General features: G+C 42.7%; 1 protein-coding gene across 4 annotated transcripts in view; it reads left to right on the top strand.

Moving 5' to 3' along the window:
- Window positions 1-24,492, top strand: part of GRIA1 (glutamate ionotropic receptor AMPA type subunit 1) — a gene marked incomplete at its 5' end in the record, with an annotated part of 121,018 nt that overhangs the window by 60,706 nt on the left and 35,820 nt on the right. For 3 of the 4 annotated variants that reach the window (XM_082063445.1, XM_082063442.1, XM_082063443.1), the window contains 6 exons: window positions 3,587-3,640; window positions 15,083-15,244; window positions 16,333-16,500; window positions 20,272-20,376; window positions 22,522-22,632; window positions 23,570-23,776. In XM_082063445.1, the coding sequence (XP_081919571.1) occupies window positions 3,587-3,640; window positions 15,083-15,244; window positions 16,333-16,500; window positions 20,272-20,376; window positions 22,522-22,632; window positions 23,570-23,776 (807 nt within the window). The remainder of the gene's footprint in view (window positions 1-3,586; window positions 3,641-15,082; window positions 15,245-16,332; window positions 16,501-20,271; window positions 20,377-22,521; window positions 22,633-23,569; window positions 23,777-24,492) is intronic. The other variant, XM_082063444.1, reaches the window with a different exon arrangement.

The raw sequence follows: 24,492 nt of genomic DNA, 5'->3' as shown, positions 1-24,492 counted from the left end.
AGTAGCTGCAGTTTGAACAAGACATTTGGAGGGGCCTGGCTAATGAATTTGCCTTTTCTGCAAGCTTTGCTTTATAGTGTATCAAATTTCTAAGATTAATGATGTTTTTTTAAGCCTGGCTTGTCTAACAGAGAGTTAAGTTCTGTAGTCATATATTATCTAGCTTTCCTAATATGAACAAGAAAGTAAGTCTTTCTTTCAAATTTCTTCGCATAACTGGAGCAAGATTTAAACTCAGATAAAGTAAAGCTATTTGAAGAACACTAAAAAATACCCAGATCTCATGATTATTTGTTTTGCAATGCTGTAAAAAACATCAATTTCCAGGAAGGAGAGGGACAATGTTGTGTTTTCCTGTATTAAAGACAGAGCAATTCCAGATGTCTGTGCCTAGGAGGTAACACTCCTGTTAGGGATACAGCTGTGAATGACTTTTTCAGACCAGTGTAGTCCGTTTTCAACCTCGTTTGCCTTCTTCTTCTAAGTCCACAGGGATTTCTGAGAATGGAGGTAGTTATCCCAGCAAAGCAGGGAATGCCAGGTCTTTCACAACATGCAGATAACTGGACAGGGTCAAAGACCGTGTTCAGCTCATTATCACAGGAAATTCAGCTGGGACTTAAACGGGGGCTGGCGGCTGGTCTCTCAGCTCATCACATCAGCAGCCTCTGTGTGGATGTCACTGTTGTGTTTTCCCTGGTTTTTTGAGTGTTTGAGGTGTTCAAAGAGCTGCCTCGGCCTCTCAGGAACATTTTAATGCGTTTATCTTCTTCCCTGACAAGCCTGTCACTGTCTTTTGGTGGCTGTGAATTTGTGCTCTGCAGTGAACAGAAGAGCTGGGGATGGCTGTATAGCATCAATCCCTCACGTGTACACACCGGCACTTGCACATGCTTTTAATTTCTTCACCCTACTCCGTATGCATAAAACAAATAAGCACCACTGACTCCAACAAGGCAGTTCTCGTGTGCTGGTGATAGCAGCTGTAGAAGGAGCCAGTGCTCCGTGTGTTAATGATACGTGCAAAAATGACCCAATTTCTTTCTTGGAGGTTTCTCTGTGTCATGTCTCAAGGGCATGATTTATCTTTGCCGAGGTAACTGTCGTTTATGAGCCAGGCCTTGATTCAGGGCAGGATATCCGCGGGGCCTCACTGTGTAGCCTTAATGGGATAAGTAAGCAGTGGGTTGTATTCCATCAAAGCCCTGTATTGTTTCTTCCTTGTCTCTCATTAAAATGAATAACTGGAATTTCTCCTTTGCCACTGTTTCACTCTGAGAGGATTTCTCTCTAATAGATGTCAAACTGGCCCATTAAGAAGTGGGTAATGAAACCTAGGTGGCCCAAGTGAGCTATCGGCATGCAGCCCAGCACAGCCTCTCACCACGTTCAGGCTAAGTGATAAATGCTATTATAACCTCAGCTTGCTACTGCCGTCCGGACACATTAAGACTGAGCAAGCATTTTAAAATAAATTAAGATCACAAATAACTGTGTAAAACACAGGAAGCAAGCCTCATAATTCAGGTGGATGGGCTGCAAGATTAACAGCTCAGGGAAAGCTGGATGGCAGCCCTCTCTGGTTCATCGACTCTGACACCTCATAAAATAACAAAGGAAGAGTTTGGGCAGAAGGAGCCAATGCCAGCTGTTGTTGATACTGTAGGAATAGGGAATTGGATTGTAATTCTTAGACATCCCAGTGCCCTGGAGATGCTCCTTCCTCCCACAAGGTCTGGGACCTACTGCAAAGGTCAGTTTCAGTTGATAAATGGAAGGGAAAAAGTTGGGTCTGGTTTTGTTTCTCAGATCTGGCAATGGAAGGTACTCAGAAAACTATCCTAATAAGAGTATATATCTTTATAGCCTTAGGTATACAGGTATCTGAGGGCTTCAAACTGCTCAGCAGAAGCCATGCTGAAGGGGTCCTGCAGGAAGAACAACAGGGCAGTGAAGGTGGTGGTGCTGACATTAGTTGTGTAAGGGTCTGCTACTAAACGAGGCCTTCATGGGAGTTAATTGCTGCCCCCATGTTAATGCTGGGAATCAGATGAGTTTTAATGTGCATACAAGAGCCACTTCATCGAAGAGCGGCTAAGGCAGATGAACCAGTTGCACAGAGCAAGTGTCAGCTCAATTATAATCCATTTGGAAATCCTAACTGGCTGCTCGTGATAATCCGGGAGTGTTGTCCCATGGGGAGGATCAGTCTGTGTTCATCTGACGCTTCTTAAACACCTGCTACCAGCCTGGTATCAGAGAGCAGTCCTGAGTAGACTGATCTCTAGTGGAATCCAGCACAACAGTCGTTTTATTATCATTCTGGCTGTGAGGATTTTTCTGGCCTTGCTGTCACTCGTCTAGATTTTGCCTGAGCGTTGGCAATACAGGCAGTAATTCAGAACCAATTCATATGACAATGGAAATAAGAGATAGTGTTGCCACCTTATGGAAACAGCACGGTTCCCTCAGAAACTAGCAATTCTTGTGTTTCCTTGTGTTTTTACAGGTTTTGAGGGCGTGTTGGTTTGGGCTTTTTTTTTCTACTGTCTTCTTTCTGTATGTGGATTGGCTGAAAAGCAGATGGTATCTGGCTTTAGTAACCTGGTAAGAATTTAACAGTGGTGCTGGAAATCAGTGAAGAGGAATTTCAATAGAAACATGGAGTCAGCAAGAATAATGTGATTTTTAACTGTATTCTTTCTGTATTTTTTTAAATCAAGGAAGAAAAAGACAGCTAGGGACCATCTGATCAATGACCCTGTCCCACATTATCACATGCAACCCCACAACAGCTGGTTCCTTTCTACTTAGGCAACGGGAATTTTTCCAGCTAACATAGAAACTTTCAAATGTTACAGATCTATAAGCAATTGTGCTGATAAAAGAGAATAAAACACTAACTCTACAGGGATCAGGGAGAAAGGAGTAAGTGGTAAAGAGCATATATAGGGACACCGTGAGCATGAAGATATAAATAATCTTAATGAATATGGGAGGGGAATCCTCTGTTGAGTAACATGTCCAGGCAGCTTTGTTCTGAAGATGTGGCTTGAAGCTACCCCAATGCACTAAAGGACTAAAATTGCCCTTTAGTGTAAACCTCCTGACATCTCGCCCAGGTCAGTATCTAGGGCAGGGACTCTGGCTCAGAGGATGAGCAGGAAAGCTCTTGGATTGCTCAGTGTTTCAGCTGCATTCACAGGACAAATGGACCTTGGCTTCCTGCTTTGTTCCTTTAGTGTCTGAAATATAAATCTTGTTTAACCTTTTAGTGGTTTTTTTTTTTTTTTTTTTTGAAAAAGCACTGGTTTTATCCCTAAGCCCATAGGAAAAAAGTTGATCCAGGTAGCTTAGTCTCCTGCCTGTGGAATCTGCTTGGGGATCTTGTCCCGTCTAATTTCGGACTTGCTGCCCAAATATCATGTGTGAAAGCTCTGTCCTTCCTCTGACAAGGTTGTGAACTTTTCTTTAGCTGTGTCTTCAACCAGTCTCATTGGGGAAAAAATGGGGAGGAAGGGTAGATAAATAAAGCTCTACTTCCTTAGTTGGTCTCTGCTAACTATCCTTGGTTTGCATCTTGCAGATCATAAAGCTTGAAAAAAATGGGAACGGATACCACTACATTCTGGCAAATTTGGTGAGTTGCCCTCCTTGGCATTTTCTTTATCATCTCATATTGAGTAAAGAACTATACTTATAGATAATGAGCTTGAAGTCTTTTTACTAATCCACCTTCTGGGTAGAAAGAATACCAAAGTCTTTTGCGGTGCTCTCCTCATGACGTTTTCTGTCTTGAGCCAGCAAGGTTATCTCCAGGGTATCTCCAAGGTTGCTGGAATATTTTTTTGCCTCCAGAATCAATCTGCATCTTTTCAAAGCCACTTAAGCCAACTGTCAATTACTGCTTGTTGTGATCATTATTTTTGTCACATGCCATGGGCACCTGGGGTCCTGGCATTGCCCTCCCAGCTCCTTTCAGTCAGGCCACCAAGAAGTTGTTGACTATTGGTAGCAACTTGCATTTTATAACTAGTTTTAACTCCACTCCAGTGTGTGTCCCCCAAGTGAAGTGTTTCACAGCCATCCTGGGAGCCCCACTAAGGGCAGACATGTTAATGATGATGCACTCTGACCTTCCAGTAAGAAAAAAATCTGTGCCTATTCCACAACCTGGTGCTAAATCAAATCTGACTGCCATGGCTCTAAGGAGTGAATTGGATTTAAAGATTTCTTTAGGGAGACGATTGTCCCTTTAATGCAGGGAGGTGTTGCCTGGGGACAGAGCAGCTGCAGGGTCACTTTTCTGGAGCAATATGCTGTCCCTTCCTTGGAGGCTGGAGAATTTCTTTGCCTGGGGATGTTTGGGAAGAGGTAGAAGAGAAGAATAACCTCGATCCAAAGGGCAGCTGGAGGTTTTCTGCAGCAGAGCTCCTGCCCCAGTGTGTCTGTCCATCCGCACAGGGGGATGTGCAGAGAATGGGCTGGTACAACCCAGGGCTGCGGCTGCTCCCCAGGAGCTCTCCCGCTGTGTCCCTGCTGGGGCCGGAGCCCGTTCTTCCCTCCCGCAGCTGCATCTGCCAGGCAGCACGTCAGACCCAGGGTAATTAAACTTTAAACTACCAATTAGTCAAGCGGTTGCTGCCATTCTCCTTCTCTCAGTCCCAAGATAACTCTATAATTTACAAGACAAAAATGGCCACATAATTACCCCACAGTGGCCTGATACTGACCCTGCACTTCTGCATGTAATTACAAAGTTAAAAATGTTACTTGTGCGGGGGGAGACAGGCAAACTGCAGAGCAGCCAATAACTTCAGTTACTAATTTTTAAGCAATTATTATTTGCTGTAACCCAGGTCCTGGTCCTCAGATGTTTGTGAAAGTCCCTTCACTGAAGCTAAGCAGGGAAGGTACCTGGAGTAGCTGGAGTGTATGTGCCTGTGAGCTTTTATGTATACCCATGCAAAAAGCTACATGTGAATTCTATTACTTCTGGTCTGTGCAAGGTTTCATAAAAACAAATACATTACAGGCATAAGGTAGTCTAATACTGAGGTGCTGGAATTATGAAGGACATTTCCCTCTGTCTTATGATACCACTCTCTCTCACCTTCAGTCTGAGAAAGCACGCTTTTCCCATCTTTAATTTGTTTTCTTAGCCTTTGCACAAATGCTGAGAGGACAGAGCTGGCTGGAAGAGGCTGCAAACTCAGCCAACAAGGATTATAAATAATTAACTCAGGCTCTGATGAGACTACCAGAAACCACTGTTACTAGCTGTGCCTTTCAAGCAGCTTTGATTTGGGAGGAGGAGAAGAAAAGTAAAAGGAATTTTAGCTCTCTCCTTTGGTTTTTCCTGCTCCTTAAAAACCAGCATTGCAAAAGAGTCAAACTCCAGAAATAAGAATATTATAAAAAAAAAAAGAGGTGGAGATAATGAGCCAAAATGGGAAAACTATTTTTAAAAAAAGGACTAACACTCCTGAAGGTTAAGAAGGCACTTTCCAGGGCAGAACAAGCTTTGTGGTTCTGCCACACACACAGGCAGGTTCAGGCACAAGAAGCCAAATCAGTATCCACGATGTGCTGCACCCACATGAGAGCTCCTCATTGATCAGTTCTGCAAGGAGAACAGCAAAAAGGCCGTGAAGGTCCCAGGTTCCTGAGGCCATCGTTACAGCAGGAAGGACAGCAAGCCTCCCTCTGCAGGGATGCAAGAGATGTTATAAGGGATTGGCGGAATGTGGGAATCTGGCGTCTGCCAGGGTTAAACCCTAGTGTGGATGCTCTGATCCCAGAGATCACAGTAGGTTTCACCCGCTTCTAAGGACATCTCATTGCTGGATTAAAGCCTTCAGAGGGTGTAACATGCTATAATTTATTCCCACTGACTCATACACATAGTGGATAGAACTTAAACACCCCACATTTTCCCCTGTAGATAAGCCCTAAGATGACAGGGTGTGCATTGCCCCCACACACACACGTACCCTCATGTGCATACCCGCATGCCTAGAAAACAGCCTGGTTTTGTGGAAGTGGCTCATTCTGGAGTACTGGGTCATAAGAGGATAAATTAAGAACTAAAAACTGCAAGTGCCTGAACAGTTCCAAATGAGTTATTTTTTCTCCCCTGTGCTGACTGACAGAGTCCTGGTTTTAGGGCTGTCATTCTATGTGAAGATAAGGTTTCCAGACCTGGCTGGGACAGGCAGAAGTGAACCCTCAGCTGGTTCGTAGCCACCAAGTTACCTGTAGTAGCTGGAGCAAGGGGATGAATTTTCAATACTTGCCTTTTGCAATGCTGCCTAACCTTCTTGGGCCCTTTCTCATGGGGAGACAATTACGGAAATGACACATTGGAAGTAAATTTGGGGAAATATTTATGGATAACCCCACTGAAATTCTTATTTTTGGCTATATCTTGGTTCAGAGCTATACTCAACCAAAAAAACAAAAGTAGCTCAGTTGCAGCAGCTCCAAACTGGGGTTACATCAGGAGTGCAAAGCAAGTGAGTTTGCAAAGCAATGCACAGGCTGAATAAGGCCTGCAAAAATCATCCGTTTTGAACACGGAGGAATTCCCTGTCTGGTCACAAATGATTAATGAACGAAGAGGAACTGGCTTGCATTAATCACCGCCTGTTTGCCCAGCGGTTGCTGTCGGGTGAGCTACAGTAAAGCACCAAGCAGGATCTGACAAGTAGCAGCAAATGAAAACTAGTATTTCCTAGCAGGAACAGTTTTCTTTTTCAGTAAAATTGCTGTTGCCAAGGTGAGACAATAATATTTCTGTGTTCACAAACAAAATGAAACCGTTCTGCACCTTAGGCCACGGGCAAACATCCTTCTCCAAATCTGCTATGCCTGTTAAAGACACAACCTGTCTCATCTGTCTCCAGCATCGCTGCCAGGGAAAAGGTTCCTGTGAGCATCCCTGCCTCTCCTTGAGGCAAATTTGGCACTGTCTGTGGCTTCTGCAAACTCATGAAAACGGATCCTCAACTTGTACCCATAAGAATTACCCCAATTAGCTTTTACCAGCTGCCAGCCTGGATATTTGTCAGGTGTACCACCACTGGGGGGTTGCAATTGTCTCTCTCTCTCTCTGTATCTTTATTTTTCTTTTTGGAACTCAAAGAGTTTTGGCAACTTTAAGAAGTGTTTGTTTTTGTGAGCCTTATTTTTCTAAGCTTTGTTCTCAGCCTTTGAGAGCATCGGTGTAGCAACCACAAAGAAAAAAAAACCTATAGTCAATACTCTCAGAGGAGCAAGCTTAGAAATTTCTGGGATTCCTTTCTTTTGATGTTACAGATTTTTTTCCCCACAACCTTGGCTTCATGTATCTGACCTACACCAGAGATGCAGGCTGACTCCTGTCAGTAGTGGGAGAACATCATCTCTCTTGGGCAGAGGAAAATCTTTGTCTTAAAATAAGTGACATTCGTGTGACCTGTCTTTAAAAGAAAAGTATGAAGGACAGGTGCCACGTACAGTGTTTCAGCATTTCTTTTTCCTGGCGCATTAGTCCAGGTTGTTCTTTTAGCAAATTCTCTTGTTTGAAGTTGAATAGATAAGTGTATGAGATTGCTGATGCTAGGGGTAGCAGGGAAGAGCAAAGATAAAAACAGAGTTGATTAGCAGAGGCAAGCACTTTTTCCTGTGCCATTTTGCATCAGCATGTGTCAGTGCTGAGTTAGACCATGGACAAGAGTTTCACTTTGCAAGCACTTGTGGTGGCTTTGGAGGTTACCAGCACAGCAGCTTGTGCAGGAGTCAGGCAAAATCTGCTAGTTTGATTCAGTTCATCTGTGGTTTAAATGGGCCTTTTTGATTTCTCCTCTCAAAAATGGAAGAGAGAACTTCTGCATCACCAGGGCTGAGACACGGTGACCTGAGTCCAACAGCTGGTGCAGGAAGAAGATGAAGAAAAGGAAACGTCCCGAACTGGCTGTCGAAAAGGAGTGTCCACATCCCTGGGGAGCAAATTTCTCCTGGCACAGGCAGAGATCAGCTCCCCTGCTGCGATGTAGCACCAACATGTCCCGCAGCTCAGCTGTGGCTGCACCAGGAGGGTCTGCGGTGCCTGTGCTGGGTACCAGCTCAGTGCGAGAAGCTGAATGTGCTACCGCACACGTGTGCCCTGTGGCACTGGTCGTGTGCTGACGGCTCCGCTGCCTGCACCGAGCCTCTGATTCAGCTTGCCTAGAGCTAAAATACTGCAGTTCTCAGTCTCCCATCAGCTTGAAAGCTGCTGTGTTTATTTTAATCACCCTCAGTTATTAATATTGTCTCCTGCCTCCTGAAGTATTGCTGACTGCAGGTACAAGCAAGGTGAGCAATGCTCGGGTTTGCATCACTGGCCGATTGGAAATTCTGTTTTGTGGGAGTTTCCAAAAGGATGTGTACAGCATTGGCTTCTTGTCCTGATAAGCTCTCAAGATGCCTCATCTTGCAAAAATGCTGTTCTAATGTTGGAAAGAGATGTCCTACATTATTTTTGGGTTTCTAAACTATGCCAGTTAGACTTTTCCTCTTCCTGAGAGGTTAGTGCAGGTAGATTCATGAGAAAACTTGGTTTTCCAGGCAGAGGAAGACAGTAAAATTTCTAAGGTCTGCATTTCACTTCCAGGCAGCTTTTCTATCCTGATTCAATTATCAAGCAAAAGAAAGCCTTATAACATTATCTCATCTGAATTACTGATAGTAAAAGACACAGCAGTGCCCTGAATTAATTTTTGCTTGAATTAGAGTGTCTCATGTAAAAGAAAATCATCTGGGTTTGATACAAAAATTGCCCACACAGGAGAATATGAACCACAACCTTGGAAGGATTTTTGCAGTAGCTAATGAGGGCTCAAAAGCATGAGAGACTTACTGTGGCTTTATAAAAAAGTCACTGACCATCAGGTGAGTAACTCACAGATTATATTACAACCATTGGAAGGAAAAAATGTGTTTGCTTAAATCTCATCAAAAGGGTGTTGAACTAACAAGTTTCCTCAGCCATTTGCAGTCTCCTAATCCATTACCCCTGCTCAACTGGCAAGGGGTGATGTGTAAATTCGTAGTATCTTTCTCATGGTGACTTCATTGATGCTTTTTTCTCATCAAAAATTCAGCTTCCTCCATCAGATTTATGTTTCTGTTTGCTAGACCAAATATTCCATTACTGACATTTTGATCTTTGTAAACTGTGATCAGGACATCCCTTAATCATATCTTTGGTTGAAGTCCTGGCATCTGTCACTACATGGCACGTTTCCCAAACCTTTGAATCAGTTTCTGCTCTGAAAGCTCTCTAAAGCACGAACATCCACCTAGAACATCTGTCCCTCTGCCTGGACTGAGCTTTCCAACAAGATGTGTGTGATCATTTATATCCAGAATGTGCTGCAGCAGTAGGATTAGGCTGATGTAAAATAATATCACGAAGAAAACTTTTGCCCACGGAGCTGTACAGAAAAACCCCAAGTTACTGGTCATCTCCAGCTCTGTTCCCTTGAGTCCTGGATCCTCATCTGACTTGGTTTGCTTTGCATCAATAGACAGAACAAAACAGACTCACCAGACGGCAGGATTGGGACCCTGTCTGACAGCACCCCTTCTTCCCATCTTTCTTTCTCCTTCTTCTTCACTTCTATATGACAGTGAGGACTCACATGTTTTTCTACCACAATGAGATTGGACATATTACTATTTCTGCGGAAGAGAAGAAGGCCTCTCCTGTTGGAAGGCACGCTGCAAAGAGACTTGAGCAGATGGGCTCTTTTTTGATGTACCGTCCTTATTAATACAAAGTGATGGGAGTGAGGAATGACACTTCACTGGAAAGACAAGCTTGAAGATAATTTGGTATATTAGGGATGCTCCATCTGGGAACACTTGACTTCTTGCTCCTTGCAGAAAGACACCAGTGTACCTTGGAATGACAGGAGCCACTTTGCATTCACTCAGCTGATCTACAGCCATTCAGAAGCAATTGTTTTGCTTTTCAAAGTTCCTTATAATCATAAAGTCTGCTAGCAGGGAGCAGTTTGGCATTGCAAGCCATACATGGATTGCATCTGAAGAGAGCTGGGCCAGCTTCCTGATGCTGCCACAGGTTTCTGTGGCTCCCACCCAAGCTCAGGCTGAATTGCTTAAATGCTTTTTGCTTAAAAAGAAATATTTCAGTGTGAGACTTGTAAAAAGAAAAAAAATATATGTTCCAGTCTCTTCCTCCCAGACAGAAAGGGACTAAAACACCTAACACTCATTCGCATGGTGAGGGCACCATGTTAGGTTCAGCAAACTAGTCTTCTCCATGCAATTCAAGAGAAAAGGGGCTTTTTCCATCCCATCATTCAGAGATGAGTTTTACTGGTCTCGGCAGGAGATCTGGAGGGCTCAAAAGATGCAAAGGCAGGAGAGAAAACAACAGTGTTTCTCAGAAATGTCGCAGTCTTCAAGGAGACTCTAATGACCTTTCTCTCAGGAAAAGCTAAGACTTAGAGCAAGGCAGGGAGACTTTAAGCTGAGCTGCGGGAAGGCTTATGAGACGACGAGCTGCAGCCTGTCCAGAGCTCAGCCCTCGCTGCCTGTTACGGCAGCTTCAAAGGCACGATTGCACCACAGGAGGCACCTTGCAGGGAAAATGCCAGTGATTAATACTCATTTAGTGAAATACAGAGAGAATCTGAAGGTATGAGGCAGTGGTCAGCTGCCTGTCAATGCCTGGGTATGGAGGGGAGGCTGCTGCTGCCTGTGTGTCCCTGTGATCTGGGACAATGTCCCAGAAGGAGCAATGTCACCTGGTGTCATCAATGTGTGGAGAAGAGGCAGAGGTTTCGGACAGTGAGGCAGTGAAATATGAGGGTGAAAGGAGAAATGCAGGAAACTAAGTGGAGCTGGCAGGTTTGAGGAGGGTCATGCACAAAGGAACAAGCCTTTCCCTACGCTGTCTGACAGCCGTCTGCGCTGCCCACTCAGTGTCTTGGCTCCTCAGGGTGTTCAGGGTATAAATAAGGAGCTGGCTCATTTCTGGGGGACTTTATTTTCAAGGCAGATCCTTCGTGGACCAGTTAATCAAGATGGATTCATGAGGCCCATTTCAAGTCATCAGTCTTCCTGCATTATGCATTTCCTTTGATGACTGAGTCTACAAGCAATGGAAAGGAATATAAATGTGTGACTTGCTGACACCTCTCCCAGCAACCAAGGCAGCAAGTGGGACAGTAAAACAACCTTTGGCTGAAAAATGTTTTCAGTTTAAGAACAGCATAAAGAACAGATGCAGCAAGGAAAACACAATGAGGAGAAAACCCTTCCCAGTAGTGTTCTGTTTTCTATTTGAAGGCATGAAGTTCTGTAACAGCTGCCCATGTTATTTACTAGCAGCAGGTCCTCTCCATGTAATCGCTTTGTGAGGTTCATTAATGCAGAGAAAACAGTCCATGGAATGGGCTAAAGAACAAGTTTTCTCCTTCGAACTGAGCCGGCTGTTGCTCGAACCGTGTGTTGCAGACGCTGTGATTCAGAGCAGGCATGGAGGAGGGAGGCTGTCTCAGCCCATCAGCACGGATGGCTCTGGATTTCTGTGGTTTATCATCAGCCTGCTAATTCAATGGCATTTGGAGAAAGCCAGACATTTTCCAGGCATATGCAAGACAGGAGGCTGTATTCCCTGGTTTGCTGAGATGATTTTGCAAAGTGAATTTAAATCAAAGGGACAGCTACTCCTGCTGTAGGGCAGGGGGTGGGCTGGCTGACGTGCTGGCCCTTCCAGCTTGGTTTTGATGGTTCCCAGAGAGAACTGTGCCTGTAGAAGTGTTTTCTCCCCGGGAGTACCTATGTCCTGGGCAGTGATTCTGTTTGAGGCCCTGGGGAGCTCGGTGTTGGCTCTGGGTCCCTCTGAACCTTCTTTGCGGGGGTGCTGGCACAGCGCCTGTGTCCCTCCTCTTCCTCCCCAGGGGACTTGGCAGGGCTACTCAGGGAGGTGAAGCCAGATACCCGTGTGTCCAACAGAGACATCCCAAATGCTTCAGGTTTAAAGAGCCTGAAGAAAGTCACATACCAACAAATTCCAGCTCAGCTCGTTTCCCTGAACCGCTCACTGTGCTCCAGATGTGGCTACAAAGTGTTCACTGGTAGATTTTTGAAACAGTTTTGGCCACTGAGGTCCCATGGAGTCTGTAGTTCCAGTACTGTTCACTTCTTGCTGTACTTGATTGGATGGCCAAGGGAAGCATTTTTGTGCTGGTTCTTTCCCAAACTGCTTGATTCTAAACATATTGCTGCAAAGGCATGTTTGCTGCCCTCAGTAGTGGGTTCCAGAATTTATTGTCTGTTTTCTAAATATGGCCAGTTGCAAACTAAATAAAATATCTGTTTAAAAAAAAAAAAAACAACAAACAAAACAAACGTGTGGCTATAGTTAGAAGCTGACAGATGATCGATGACTTCTTTACTTGCAAATGTTGTAATTCTCCTGTTATCCTGTTTCCTACAAGCACTGACTGATATTCCAGAAAGATAGACAAGCAGATTCCTGATGCCACTTTGTCAACAGAAGCATTTTCAAGAGACAGTTTGTATAACTTTTGATATATTCTTGTTTATATGTTAGCCAGCAAGAATTCTTCTCCTTTTGGAATTATTTTCTAAATATCTGATCTCTGGTATTCATTGGCCGTGATGTCACCTAGACCTGCTCTGAGCAGATTTCAGTGGTGCAGTGATTAAAATGCCTTTATAATTAGGACTGTTCCTATACTGACCTTGTACTGGGGCATGTGGAGGAGGGATAACAGGTGAAAACAGTTATTTCAGCCCTTGACAACAGCTGAAATGCAAAGACATATTCAAGGTTAATGATGTCCTCTATGGTCCCAGCTGCCTTAAATGATTGGAAAATCTTCAGAGATCTCTACATTTTTTAAAGAACCTGAATAGTGTCAAAAATCAGTGGGGAAAAATTAGTACAATCTTAAGGAAGAAGTAATTGCTTTTGCATGTTCAGATTATTTTAGTATTTTGTGTAAAATTAATCCAAATGGATATAGTTGAATACTCGCTTCAGTTGCAGAATGGTTAGGGGAAAACAGTGAAAGACAGTGTTTTCGACCACTACTGTCTAATCACTGGTGTCATAATCTTGTTTTGACTTTTCCTGTTTAAATCTACGTGTTGAGGGGGCTGAAGACACAAGACATCTTACTCCACACTCAGTTCTGAACTTGGACTTCATGCCTTTGTAGGCCTTCCAAAGAGGAGCTGATGGCACAAACTTCAAATTGCTGTCTAGTAGTTTCTTTTGACAGATCTTTTTCCCTTGAGTACCTCCCAGGAGCAAAATGTCAGTGTAATTTGGTGCTAGCCATGAATAACCGGTTGGCAACCTGCGAGGTCCCTCTTACTGAACCTTAGGAGCTCTGTGTGTCAAAAACCACTTGGCCTGAAATGCATTAAGATGTCAGGGATGATTATCCTGCTGCATTTCCTATTCATTAATCAGAGCTCTGGCTTTCTGAAACCCCTACGCTAGCAATTGCAAACAGGACTGATGTGGGCTTAACCAGCATTCTGAGAAATTTATACACACGAAGTATCACTTTTTTTTACCTAAATCACAGTACTTTGAAGCAAAACAAATCATCTATTTAGAGCATCTGTACACCTATATCAAATCCTTAGCCTTGTAAGTGGATGCTGAATTGCTTAAAAAAAGCTAGAAGAGAAAGTATAAAAGTCTTTAAAGACATTTTTGAGTCATGACTCCCTTGGTCTGAGGCTGATGTGAGAGGGCAATTTAGTCTTTTCCTTGCAAGCTGTCTGTTTCCAAAAGAGGTTGCCATCTGACTGTTTGATCCCAACCTTGGAGGTTAATAAGCTAATCCTCTCCTGTAGCCTATGCACAGAGAACCACTTTGGGAACCTGACCATTGTCTCATGGAAGTAATGTGACTTGGCTTTTTTCACTCACACCATCGTCATGTTTGAGAGCAAGCAAGGCAGAGAAACCCAGTGGTAGGTTTAGAAGGTGCCTGTGTAGAACACATGGAGGGCAGAGCTTGAACGAGCTCTTCTGTTGGTCAAGTGGTCACATCATGCATAGTCCCCTTGTTCATTTTTCCTCATGCTTTATGGTTGGTAACAGTACTAGGGACAATAAGTGACTGCATCTCTTGTATTCCAAAAGAAAAAGCACCAAACTTCAGCCTGTCCCACCCACAGCAGCCCAGGCAGGAGGGCAGAGTCTCTGTTCAAGCACCTGCTTTGTGCAAGGAAGCACAGCAAAGAGTTTTGCAGAACAGCAGCACTGAAGAGACCAGGTCAAAGTGGGGAGACCAAAGAATGACCTCTTCTCCATATTGCTTGCAGCGTTTCTCTAATTATTTCTTCCCCTGTGACTCAACAGTAGTGACTAATTCCGCAATGCCACCATAATGCACACGTGTATTTGAGCACTTGTGTTCATCATGTGCAGTGGGCAAGAGGTAGGGAAGAGCAATAAAGAAGTGAAACAAATGTATTTCATTAGTAATCTAAAGTCCAAAAAGGTACACTTTTTTCTCCCAATTTAGTAAATCCTTTAACATATTTTTTGGAACAGACAGGCTCCTTCGGCAGCCTGACTGACCACTTACTTGATCTGCTGAAAGTTCAGTGTTCAAAACGTATTTTTCCCTACAAATTGTGACCTGAAAAGAAGTAGCCTCTGCATGGGTGCCTGAGTACATGAAAGTTAGAGCTGGGTGAATAATTCCAGTACATTTTGAGAACGTTGTTATTTTCATCTAGACTTTATTTGGGATATATTTTCCTGTTATTCTAGCTTTCTTGCAAACGAGCTGTTATTAATATGACTATTTGTCTCCCTGGATGGAAACTACAGGATATGTCCAGCTCAGAGCCTCTGAGAAGGGCAAGTTCCCTGTGTGATCGGTGAAGTGGTGCCTCTCTTGAATTGGACCTTACTTTGCAGAGGGAAAAGATTTTTCCTAAGCTGGCTGTCATAAGCATAGATAGGCAGCATTTTTCTTATCCACCCAGAGGTATGTTCCTCTAACGAGCTTCTCCTGTTTCGCTCCTGTACTAGGGATTCATGGATATCGACCTGACCAAATTCAAGGAGAGTGGAGCCAATGTAACCGGCTTCCAGTTGGTGAACTATACAGATGCTGTTCCTGCCAGAATCATGCAGCAGTGGAGGAATAATGATGCCAGAGAGCATCCTCGTGTGGACTGGAAGAGGCCAAAGGCAAGTGATATAAAAAAAAAGGAAAAAAAATTAATTTAGGGTATATCTGGCTCAGTTCAAGTTATGCTCACCTCTTTTTCATGACACTGAGCTCTTTAATCTCACTCTCAAAACCTTACATTTAATATAATTATGAACATTATCTGTTCCAGATGCCTCAACATTGTCTAAATTTTACTAGGCAGCAGTTGCTGCCTGCTAAGAAATATACAAGTTAGCGTTTTTACCCTCCTCAAAGCCAAGGATTAAATATCTCATAATGTTTAGTATATATATAAAAAAAAAACCTCATTAACTCCTTAACCTCTGACTTGTGTACTGCATGCCCAGTGACAATAAAGTCTTTCCAGATGTTCTTTCTGAGCATTTCAAATCAGTGTACACAACAGAGGGGAAATACATTTTAATTCCTAACACAGAGAGAAGACTCCAAAGTTGTAAAGGGGAAGATGGAGGGGGGAGGTTGTTTTTTCTATTGGACATTTGAAAACAAATACACTTGGCAATAGAAGTGTCAACTTCAGAAGTATTAGTTTAAGAAAGTTGCGAACAAATAAATCAATAGGTAATCACAGGACAAGGAATTAACTCTAATGGTTACTGTTCATGCCAAGAGTTTTGCAGTGTTTTTTGTAGAAGTTTCTGCTTGAAGAAACTCATCTTTTACAGAATTTTTGCACACTGAAGTGGAGTTCTCTGGTCTCCATCTGTGACCAGAAAGAGTCACTTGTTGCTTGATGACATGTATCTCACATTTGCACTGTATAATATATTCTGTAAAGGTTCAGATCAATAATTTTAATTAAACACAAAGACTTGGGTAACAGGTGAATGGCTTTTAGGGCTGAGTCCTCTCCATGGAGTGGAGCTTTTCCTTCACTCTTCTGCCCTCCGGGAGAGAAGGTACCAACTTTCGTGAGTCAAAAGGGCAGCAGTCATTACAGGGAGCAAGAGGCTGTTGAGCTTCATAGATGGAAGGATGAAAACAGGACAAACCATCTGAAAAGCTGCTGTGAGGGGAGCCAGTGTAGCATGCCCAAGGTCAGATCACCCTAACAGGCAACGTACAACTCTTCTTCTCTTTCTAGTACACATCAGCGCTAACGTACGACGGGGTCCGGGTGATGGCTGAGGCATTTCAGAACCTGCGGAGGCAGCGGATTGACATCTCCCGTCGCGGCAACGCCGGGGACTGCCTGGCCAACCCCGCCGTGCCCTGGGGACAAGGCATCGACATCCAGAGAGCGCTGCAGCAGGTTGGAAACCCAGCACATGTGGGCACTGTGGGGATGGCTGGATGGAGCCTGTGGGTGGGGAAGAGGGGTGATTAGCAGCAGAAATGCTCAAACAAATCACTTGGGATGAGGAACCGATCCTTCCAGATTAGAGCCCAGGTCTCCTAAGGGTTCGGCGATGCATCCAGTATGAACTGTTTCTCCTGGTACCACCTGATGTGTCCTTGCCTTCTCTAATTCCTGTTGAAATTCTGGGGTGGAAAAGCCAAAATGTTATCCCATAAAATCATTAATCTCTATTTTAATAATCTTCCCCTTCCCAATAAAGACACCTGCTCAGACCATATTTTTTTGCAGCTCCTTCGACTCTCTGTGAACTCGGCTTCAGTTCCAAACTGCAAATGAAGTTTGAAACCATGTGAATTTTGCCTTATGAGTTGACTGTTGTCAAAATATTCTTAAAGCTCAGATTATAGCTTGTTTCATACTGTGAGGATTTGTAAAAGTCTTAATAATAGCCATTTAGATGGCTTATTTCTTAAATCTGATAATCTTGCTTTTTCATCCTGCATAAAAATTTAGATTTTTGAATAAACAAAAACCTACATGAAACTTACACTGAGAGAGAAAAACAATATACTTTTACCAAAAGTTAGAAAAGTAGAACATTCAAATTTTCATAACTTTCAAGACTGTCATTCATTTCTACCATAGTTTTTTTCAGATAAAAATAGATGGATTCCTTGAAAATACTGCTAGTTCAGTGTTACTCAAATATAGCTTAGCCCATCTTCCTAACTGTGAAGAAGGCAAGAAGAATAAAATTAATTTGGCTAATTCACGTCGTATGTAAATTTCCCCAGGTATTTTGTTTTGATTTGGGTTTGGCTTACTGGTAAACAACGATTCCTTTAAAACCAAGTCTTGCAGCTGATTTGATTTTATTGCTTGGATTAAATTTCTTTCCAAGCCTGTCATTGACTTTAGGGATGACCTTGAGTAAATCACTGTCATAGCTTCTCCAAACCCTTATAATAAAATCAGTCTCTTTGATGCATTAGGGAGATCGGTTACCCAATAAACATGAAATACTTGGAAGACTTCTGATGAGCAATGGGGTCTCAAGCATTTGCCTTTATTGAATTTATGAGACTAGGATATCAAAATTAGACAGCTAGAAAATAGAACTTTGTATGTGTTGGAAAATATCCTCTGAAGTTTCCTCATCTCTTCACTAAAACAATTTCAAATGTCTTAATTTTGGGCAAAGAACATGAAGAGCTATTTACAAAAGTTAGTTCTTTACCACTAAAAAATTAAAATTTTTAAAAGTTTTGACCAGTTAAGTTGTGATGGTCAAAATAAAGAGCTCAGAATCATATAGTGGAAGAAACCTCCTAGGGAAATTTTAAATATGAATTTAATAATCATCTAGCATTCAGTATTGTGACAAGAAAGAGGCAGATGGAAATAGATGAACTTATGATTAGATTGAAGGTTTGAGTTATCCTTTCTGTAAAGATTCACAATTAGGCCAATTCTTACAGTTATGCACAGTGTGCTTTCACTTCACCTCTCATGTGCTAATGCATAAGATTTTATAAGCTGTTCAAAAGCAAAAAAGATTCTCTACTTATTTCTACTCAAATGTCTGGAATAAGCTCCTGAATTGCTTTACTTCTGTTTAGTGTAGGAAGGAGTCATGGATGGCAGAAGTAAGGCTGAAAAGCAATTTGAAACATTCTGCAGTTTTTCAAAACCAGAAATCTAACACATTTCAGCAAAATGTATGCTTCTATTAAAGATAATTACTTCCCCCCTTCCTCCACACCCTAGAAAATGCTCACAAAATATTGCTTTAAACCAGCACACTGAGGTTTCAGTCATACTTTGAAAATATTATTATAAATTTGACAGATTTTTTTTGGAGAGATTTTTTGTTAACGTTATTTGGTAACCAAATCTAGTAAGCAGGTAGCTAGTTCCTATCTGCTGACTAACCCTGTAAGCCAGAAGACCACAATAACATCCCCTTCTTTCAGCTCTTCCAGCAAAGAACCATATACCTGTGGCTTAGACACAAATGCATTTAAATGCTCCCTGTCTCCAGTGTAGTGATGCTTAGCACTGTTGAAATCAATCCTCCCTGTATTTTGTAGTGATTCAGAGCTCTCAGAGGAGAGTAAATGATGGAAAAGTTGTGCTGCATTCTCCAGCACAGATGGGAGACATCCCCTTTGCCATTTTAGTGCCACGTGGTTATCACAAGATTAAGATTTGATTCATTCAGATAGAAGAAACCGGTGGTGTACACTTGCCTTTTAGTTCATATAAAACTACAAAGCAGGAGCATCTGTAGCCTGAGCTTTAGAGTCAGTCAGAACCTGAAGAGAAAAACCAAAAGGCCATGAAAAAAGCAGGTACAGGAATGCTTAAGACAATGGTTCTTTTCTAGTGCATCTAGCTTTTATGGACATGTTGTTTGTTAGGAGAAGAGAAAAGCATGTTTCTCCAAACGTCACCAGGAGTAGCTCTTGACTTAAAGGAGCTTCAGAAAATACTGACAGATGTTTGTTTTCATGACAAACCTTTGTGGTAATAGCTAGAGAACAAACAGCTTAAGCAGATTACCAACAGATTTCCTCTGTAATTATATATCCTCATTTCTTGACCATGGGTCAACTGGGGTTCTCAGAGCAATGAAAAAGGTGTAGAAGCAAATACCTGTTCCCATTTTGCATGTGGGAAGGCTTCAGTTGCAGAGACAACCATTTTGCCTAAATTCAGTGGAAAGGCTGAGAACAAACCTTTACTTTCCAATCACTCCAGTGTCACAATTACTTCTTCACGGGGCTTCTATAGAGACCCAAACTCTCACTCCTCTGCCTTGTTCCCGGGCCCCACACACCGTATGTGACTCCAGTTGGAAGCTCTTCTCCACACCAGCCTGGGCACTTTTGCAACAACTCAAATGGCCACACTGAAAGGATAAGTTTAGGATGTGGGATGTGATGTTAGCAATGCTCTTCAGCTCGACAGTTATCACCAGATATTTATTATTCAAATTTTCCTATGCAAATCTTATTTACAATACTAAATTGCCAAGTTTTATTAGGCTGGTGCAGAGTTAATTAAATTTGCCTGTTAACTGATGGACTCCTCCCTATTGAAAGGCAGCAGCTGGGACCCGTGGCCATGGTTTCATATTTCCTCCAAATGCAGTTCCTGATTTGAACTGACAAATTCTTTACCAAATCTTGACTCCAGGTTAGATTTAGAGAATACAAAACAACAAACAAACAAAAAACAACTAGAGGATTTCAGAGCTGATTTAGCTCATTGTCACGTCCCAAGAGGTGATGGGCTCACACACATGATCTAACTTTATGCATTGCTGACTTCAGTAATAGACCACTAAGTTTTAAGAGAAAGGGTTTTTAAGAGAAAGGATTTTTAAAAGAAAGGGTAATTTGAGAGAAAGGCTGTTCATGTGGCCAGGCATGCTGTAGAGCAGGGGTGTCAAACTCGTTTTCACTGGGGGTCACATCAGCCTCACAGTTGTCTTCAAAGGGCTGAATGTAATTTTAGGACTGTATAAATGTAACTACTGCTACTATAGAGAGTGAACCTAAGCGAAAGCCTGATGTCAGATAGATGTCCTGTTCCCCTGCATGGATCTGAGACATCACTGTGCTCTCCATCCTTCCTCCCCTCACCTCTTAGTGCTGCTGAATCACCATCATGTGGGATGCTGACCAGTTTTCTCTCCTCATTGATATTTATGTCTTCAAGGTCCGTTTTGAAGGATTGTCTGGCAACGTTCAGTTTAATGAGAAGGGACGGAGGACCAACTACACTCTCCATGTGATTGAGATGAAACATGATGGGATTAGAAAGGTAAAGTAGAGAGCAATGTGCGATCCTGTGTCAGGCACCATCCCAGTGTTAGAGTTATGGTGTGGTTAGGTCTGAACAGATATTTCTGTTCGTGAAAGCTTGCATGTGGAGTCACCATGAGCGCATTCCCAGCTCCCTCCATGAGCAAAACCAAGCTCTAGGGAGAATTCATAGTATATTACTAAAAAAATGCAACCTATGGAAGGGGTTATCAAGAGCAACAAGGGCATCTCAGCTGTGGCACAGGAATTTCCAGGATAGTAAAAGCTTGGCCCACTCAGTCCTGCTGTTGGCAGGGCACTTTGGCTCAGGCCCAGCTACTCAACTATCTCTTTTTTGGTCTCCCACTTTTCTTTTCCAAGGATGAGCTAAGGCAGAACCAGGCAGAAGCTGTCTGCTCTAACCAGCAGAGGTGAACCCTTTGTGTTGACCTAATTCTGCTATCCTCGATGTGACAAGAGCTTTACCACTACCTGTGTTCTGATAGCTATACAGACAGTTGTGCTGCTCTGGAGTCTTGATCCCTTTCTATATCCTAGGCACTTTGAAAAATCTGGCCTTGTTCAGGGTGCTGAGCCCTTGAAACGTGAATCCTTTTGAAAAATCTGTCTCCATGTGCTTATGTCCCACTTTAGATACTATGTATTTGAAGAACAAAGTATATAGCTCAGTTATTCTATCAATAAAGGAGAGCTACTGAATATTTTGGAATAGGACATTCACTGGAATCCCTCTGCATTACCCCAATCCCCTGAGAAATAAAATACTTGTTTGAAACTAACAAAAATTGCGAATAGTGAAAGTTCTGCATTTACAGCCCCTACTTATGTCTGACAGAGGCCAATGTGAGATCAGAGCTCACCACAGTCAAGTGAAAAGAGACAAATTTCTCATTCAGAAGTAAAAGAAATGTCGTTTTGATGACATATGAAGTGGTCTTCCTTCTCCCTCTACGTGGTATTCATAAGAGGACAAAATGCAGTATTACATCCAGTTTGGGGTCTGAATTTCAAGAAGTTGGTGATCTGGAGACAGTCTAGAGGAGAAGAAGTGCAATGGCTAAATGTCTTGATTTTGCTGCGTATTTACTGACAGAAATTAAATTTGTTTGGAAGACATGTACATCACTGCCACAGTGCATATTGTGTCTTAGATCTGCAAGGTTAGAGGTGCAAAACAAACACATGTCTGAATTTATGTTGCCCTAGAAGCTCTTTCCTCACTCTCTGTTCTTTTTTGTCTGTGCAATGAAGAGAGATGAGAAGCCTGTGTAGATTTTTGCTCCTGAGCTGTTATGATCTCTAATCTGCCATCACCAGGCTCCTGGTCGTGCCCTGTGTTAATACCCTTTCCCATTTACTGTGATAAGAAATTCCTTTGACATGAGCAGAGCTCAGGCAACATCATACTTACATGAGGTGATGGAAAACCTCTTATAAAATCAAGCCCTCAAAGTGGATAACCTCAACAACGATCTTCCTAGTGACATTCGGTGGCACTCTGCTCTACCTGCAAGCAGTGATAGATCAGCCCAAATCCCTGATTATTAGTAAGTACAGCTTAACGTGAGAGTTCTTCCCATTACAACTGTTCAGTTTATTCATAGCCCCAAAATTTTGACATTGGCCAGGCTTCTTGTTTGTTTTTTGGTTTTTTGTTGTTGTTTGGTTGGTTTTTCTCACTTGATTCTTTTTTTTGTCCTATTGTCTCAAGATGTCCGAAGAGTCAGTCCTACGTTCATGAAGGCTTTCAGCTGCAGGACAGCATTTTATCGTCTTGTAGCCTCTGGATGTGCAGCAGGCATACTCACCATTAGAAAAATATTCAGAAGTCACATGTGTAAGTGTGAACTCTTGGCACAGGGATGAGGCAGGGCATGGCAATAATGCCCCAGTACCCTGTGCCAAATGTCTTCACATGCACACAAGCACTCTGCTGCTGTGGCGTATCACGTACATTATTTTCAGGCTGGAGGTATGGTGGGAGTTACTGGTCCCCCCAGCAAAAGACATGAAGAATCAGGAGAGGGGACCTCTGGTTGGGTAGGAACATACAGAGCGAGCTGACCCTGCTCAGATGACCCTGTTACCATATCTTGGTTAATATTACAAAGAGATATCAATACTCTGGGTTTGTGTTTGGCAGATTGGTTATTGGAATGAAGATGAGAAACTTGTTCCAGCAGCCATAGATACTCAAAGTGGCAATGAGTCTACAAGCCTCCAGAACAGGACTTACATAGTCACAACTATCCTAGTAAGTGCTGTGACTTCTTTCCCAGTTCTCCCTCTCTCTCGTCTCTCTGATGTTCACACTCCCTCTTCCCCCTCATGTGCCCTCCTTTGTACTGTATCATTTTTATAACAGCAATAATAATAATAATAATAACAGCACTTACTGTTTCCTGTGGGTCCATAAAGGTATCTGAAAATTACTGTGGCTAATTAAATAGGTATTAAAGAGCTCTCATGCTTAAGTGTAGAAAACACAAAAGATTATGACAAGATAGTAGAGACATCAGCATAGGTAAATTAGGAACATTATACCTGCGCTTTGTATTTAACCTGCAGAATGGGGGCTGTAATTTGGGGAAGGATAAGCTGTATTGTGCAGAGAAACTGAATCATAGCTTTAAAAAACAAATCTCCACTGTAATCACAAAGGAATAATAGGTACCCCATAATGTATGGTATCATGTATTGTGTCATTATATACTCTTACCCTGCAGAAACCTGGATTTTTACTAACCTGTTTGTTGAATACTTACTGTGAGTCTACAGAGAAGACACAATACCCAAATGAGTTAAATACCTTAAGGCTCCCTCCTGTCCAGCAGATCTGAATCTGCCTGTGCCCACTTAGGCAGACATGCCTTTAAAAATTTACAGCTCAAATGCACTAAATAAACATTGCAGAATGGCAGTGAAAAGTTTGCTGCCCAAATTTTCCCAGCTACTCTATTCCCCTCAGGTCCATCACTGCAGAGGCTGCACACGGTTTCTGCACGAATAAATAGAAAATGTCACAATAAAAATCACACTTCATACCTTCTAAAATAAGCCCATTGGTACAGGAACACAAAGCAAGAGCTTTGCAAGGGGACCAGAAGCTGCACACTGGGCTCTAGTCTGAGCCCCTGATGTTTATCTCTAGAATGTGGAACGTGGCTCAGTATTGGTCTTCTCTGTGCCAGGAAGACCCATATGTGATGCTCAAGAAGAACGCCAACCAGTTTGAAGGCAATGAGAGGTATGAAGGCTACTGCGTGGAGCTCGCTGCTGAGATCGCAAAGCATGTCGGCTACCACTACAGGCTGGAGATTGTCAGAGATGGCAAGTACGGAGCCAGGGACCCTGACACCAAAACGTGGAACGGCATGGTGGGAGAACTTGTTTATGGGGTGAGTTTCGAGCCTTGTCCATTGTCTTTAGTTCTTGGTGCTTGAGAACACCTTCAAGTCCTAGAGTATAAAAGAGCCAACCCTAGAGTAAAAAGGAGCCCTGCTGTCTGTCAGCCTGAGCTGTCTTGAGAACTGAACCTCTGAAAATGCAATTAATCAGCCCAAGTAAAACATTTTAATTTAGGGAAGGGCAGCATATTTTGTGCCTATGGAAATGGCAAAATATTTTTTTTCTTTCTATTTTAGAAGAACAAGTATTGGAAGGTCAAACTTTCTCATGGGTAAAATCTCCAAATTCTACTCTTATTTATATTTGCATGATAATGGAAGAATGAAAGAAGGATAAGATTTCAAACAGCATATGACTAGTGAACAGTAGGACTAGACTACTTCTGTCTAGCCACTCATTTCCATCATCTCAGCTATATACCTGCACCCTGTGCTCCTAAACCTGCTTCAGTCTGGTAGTTCACAATCAGTGGTGTTTAGGTCACGCTTCAGAGGGGTCTAATTTTCTCTTGAAGGGAAAAGGGAAATGAGTGTAGAGTCTCTGTGTCACTGTGTTGGAGCTAGGGATGATCTGTCTCCTCCTGGTAGCTCCACAATATATGCCCACAGCCATTTAAATGCATTTCCCTTTCCATTTCCAAGACGGATTGTAAAATAAGTGGAGAGGGCACATCAGTGTCACTGGAACACTTTTCTTCTTCTGCATC

This window comes from Streptopelia decaocto, assembly GCF_964273445.1.
Source record: "Streptopelia decaocto genome assembly, chromosome: 12".
Lineage (NCBI taxonomy): Eukaryota > Metazoa > Chordata > Aves > Columbiformes > Columbidae > Streptopelia > Streptopelia decaocto.
The sequence above is the reverse complement of the archived record's forward strand: the minus strand, read 5'-3'. Positions and strand labels throughout refer to the sequence as shown.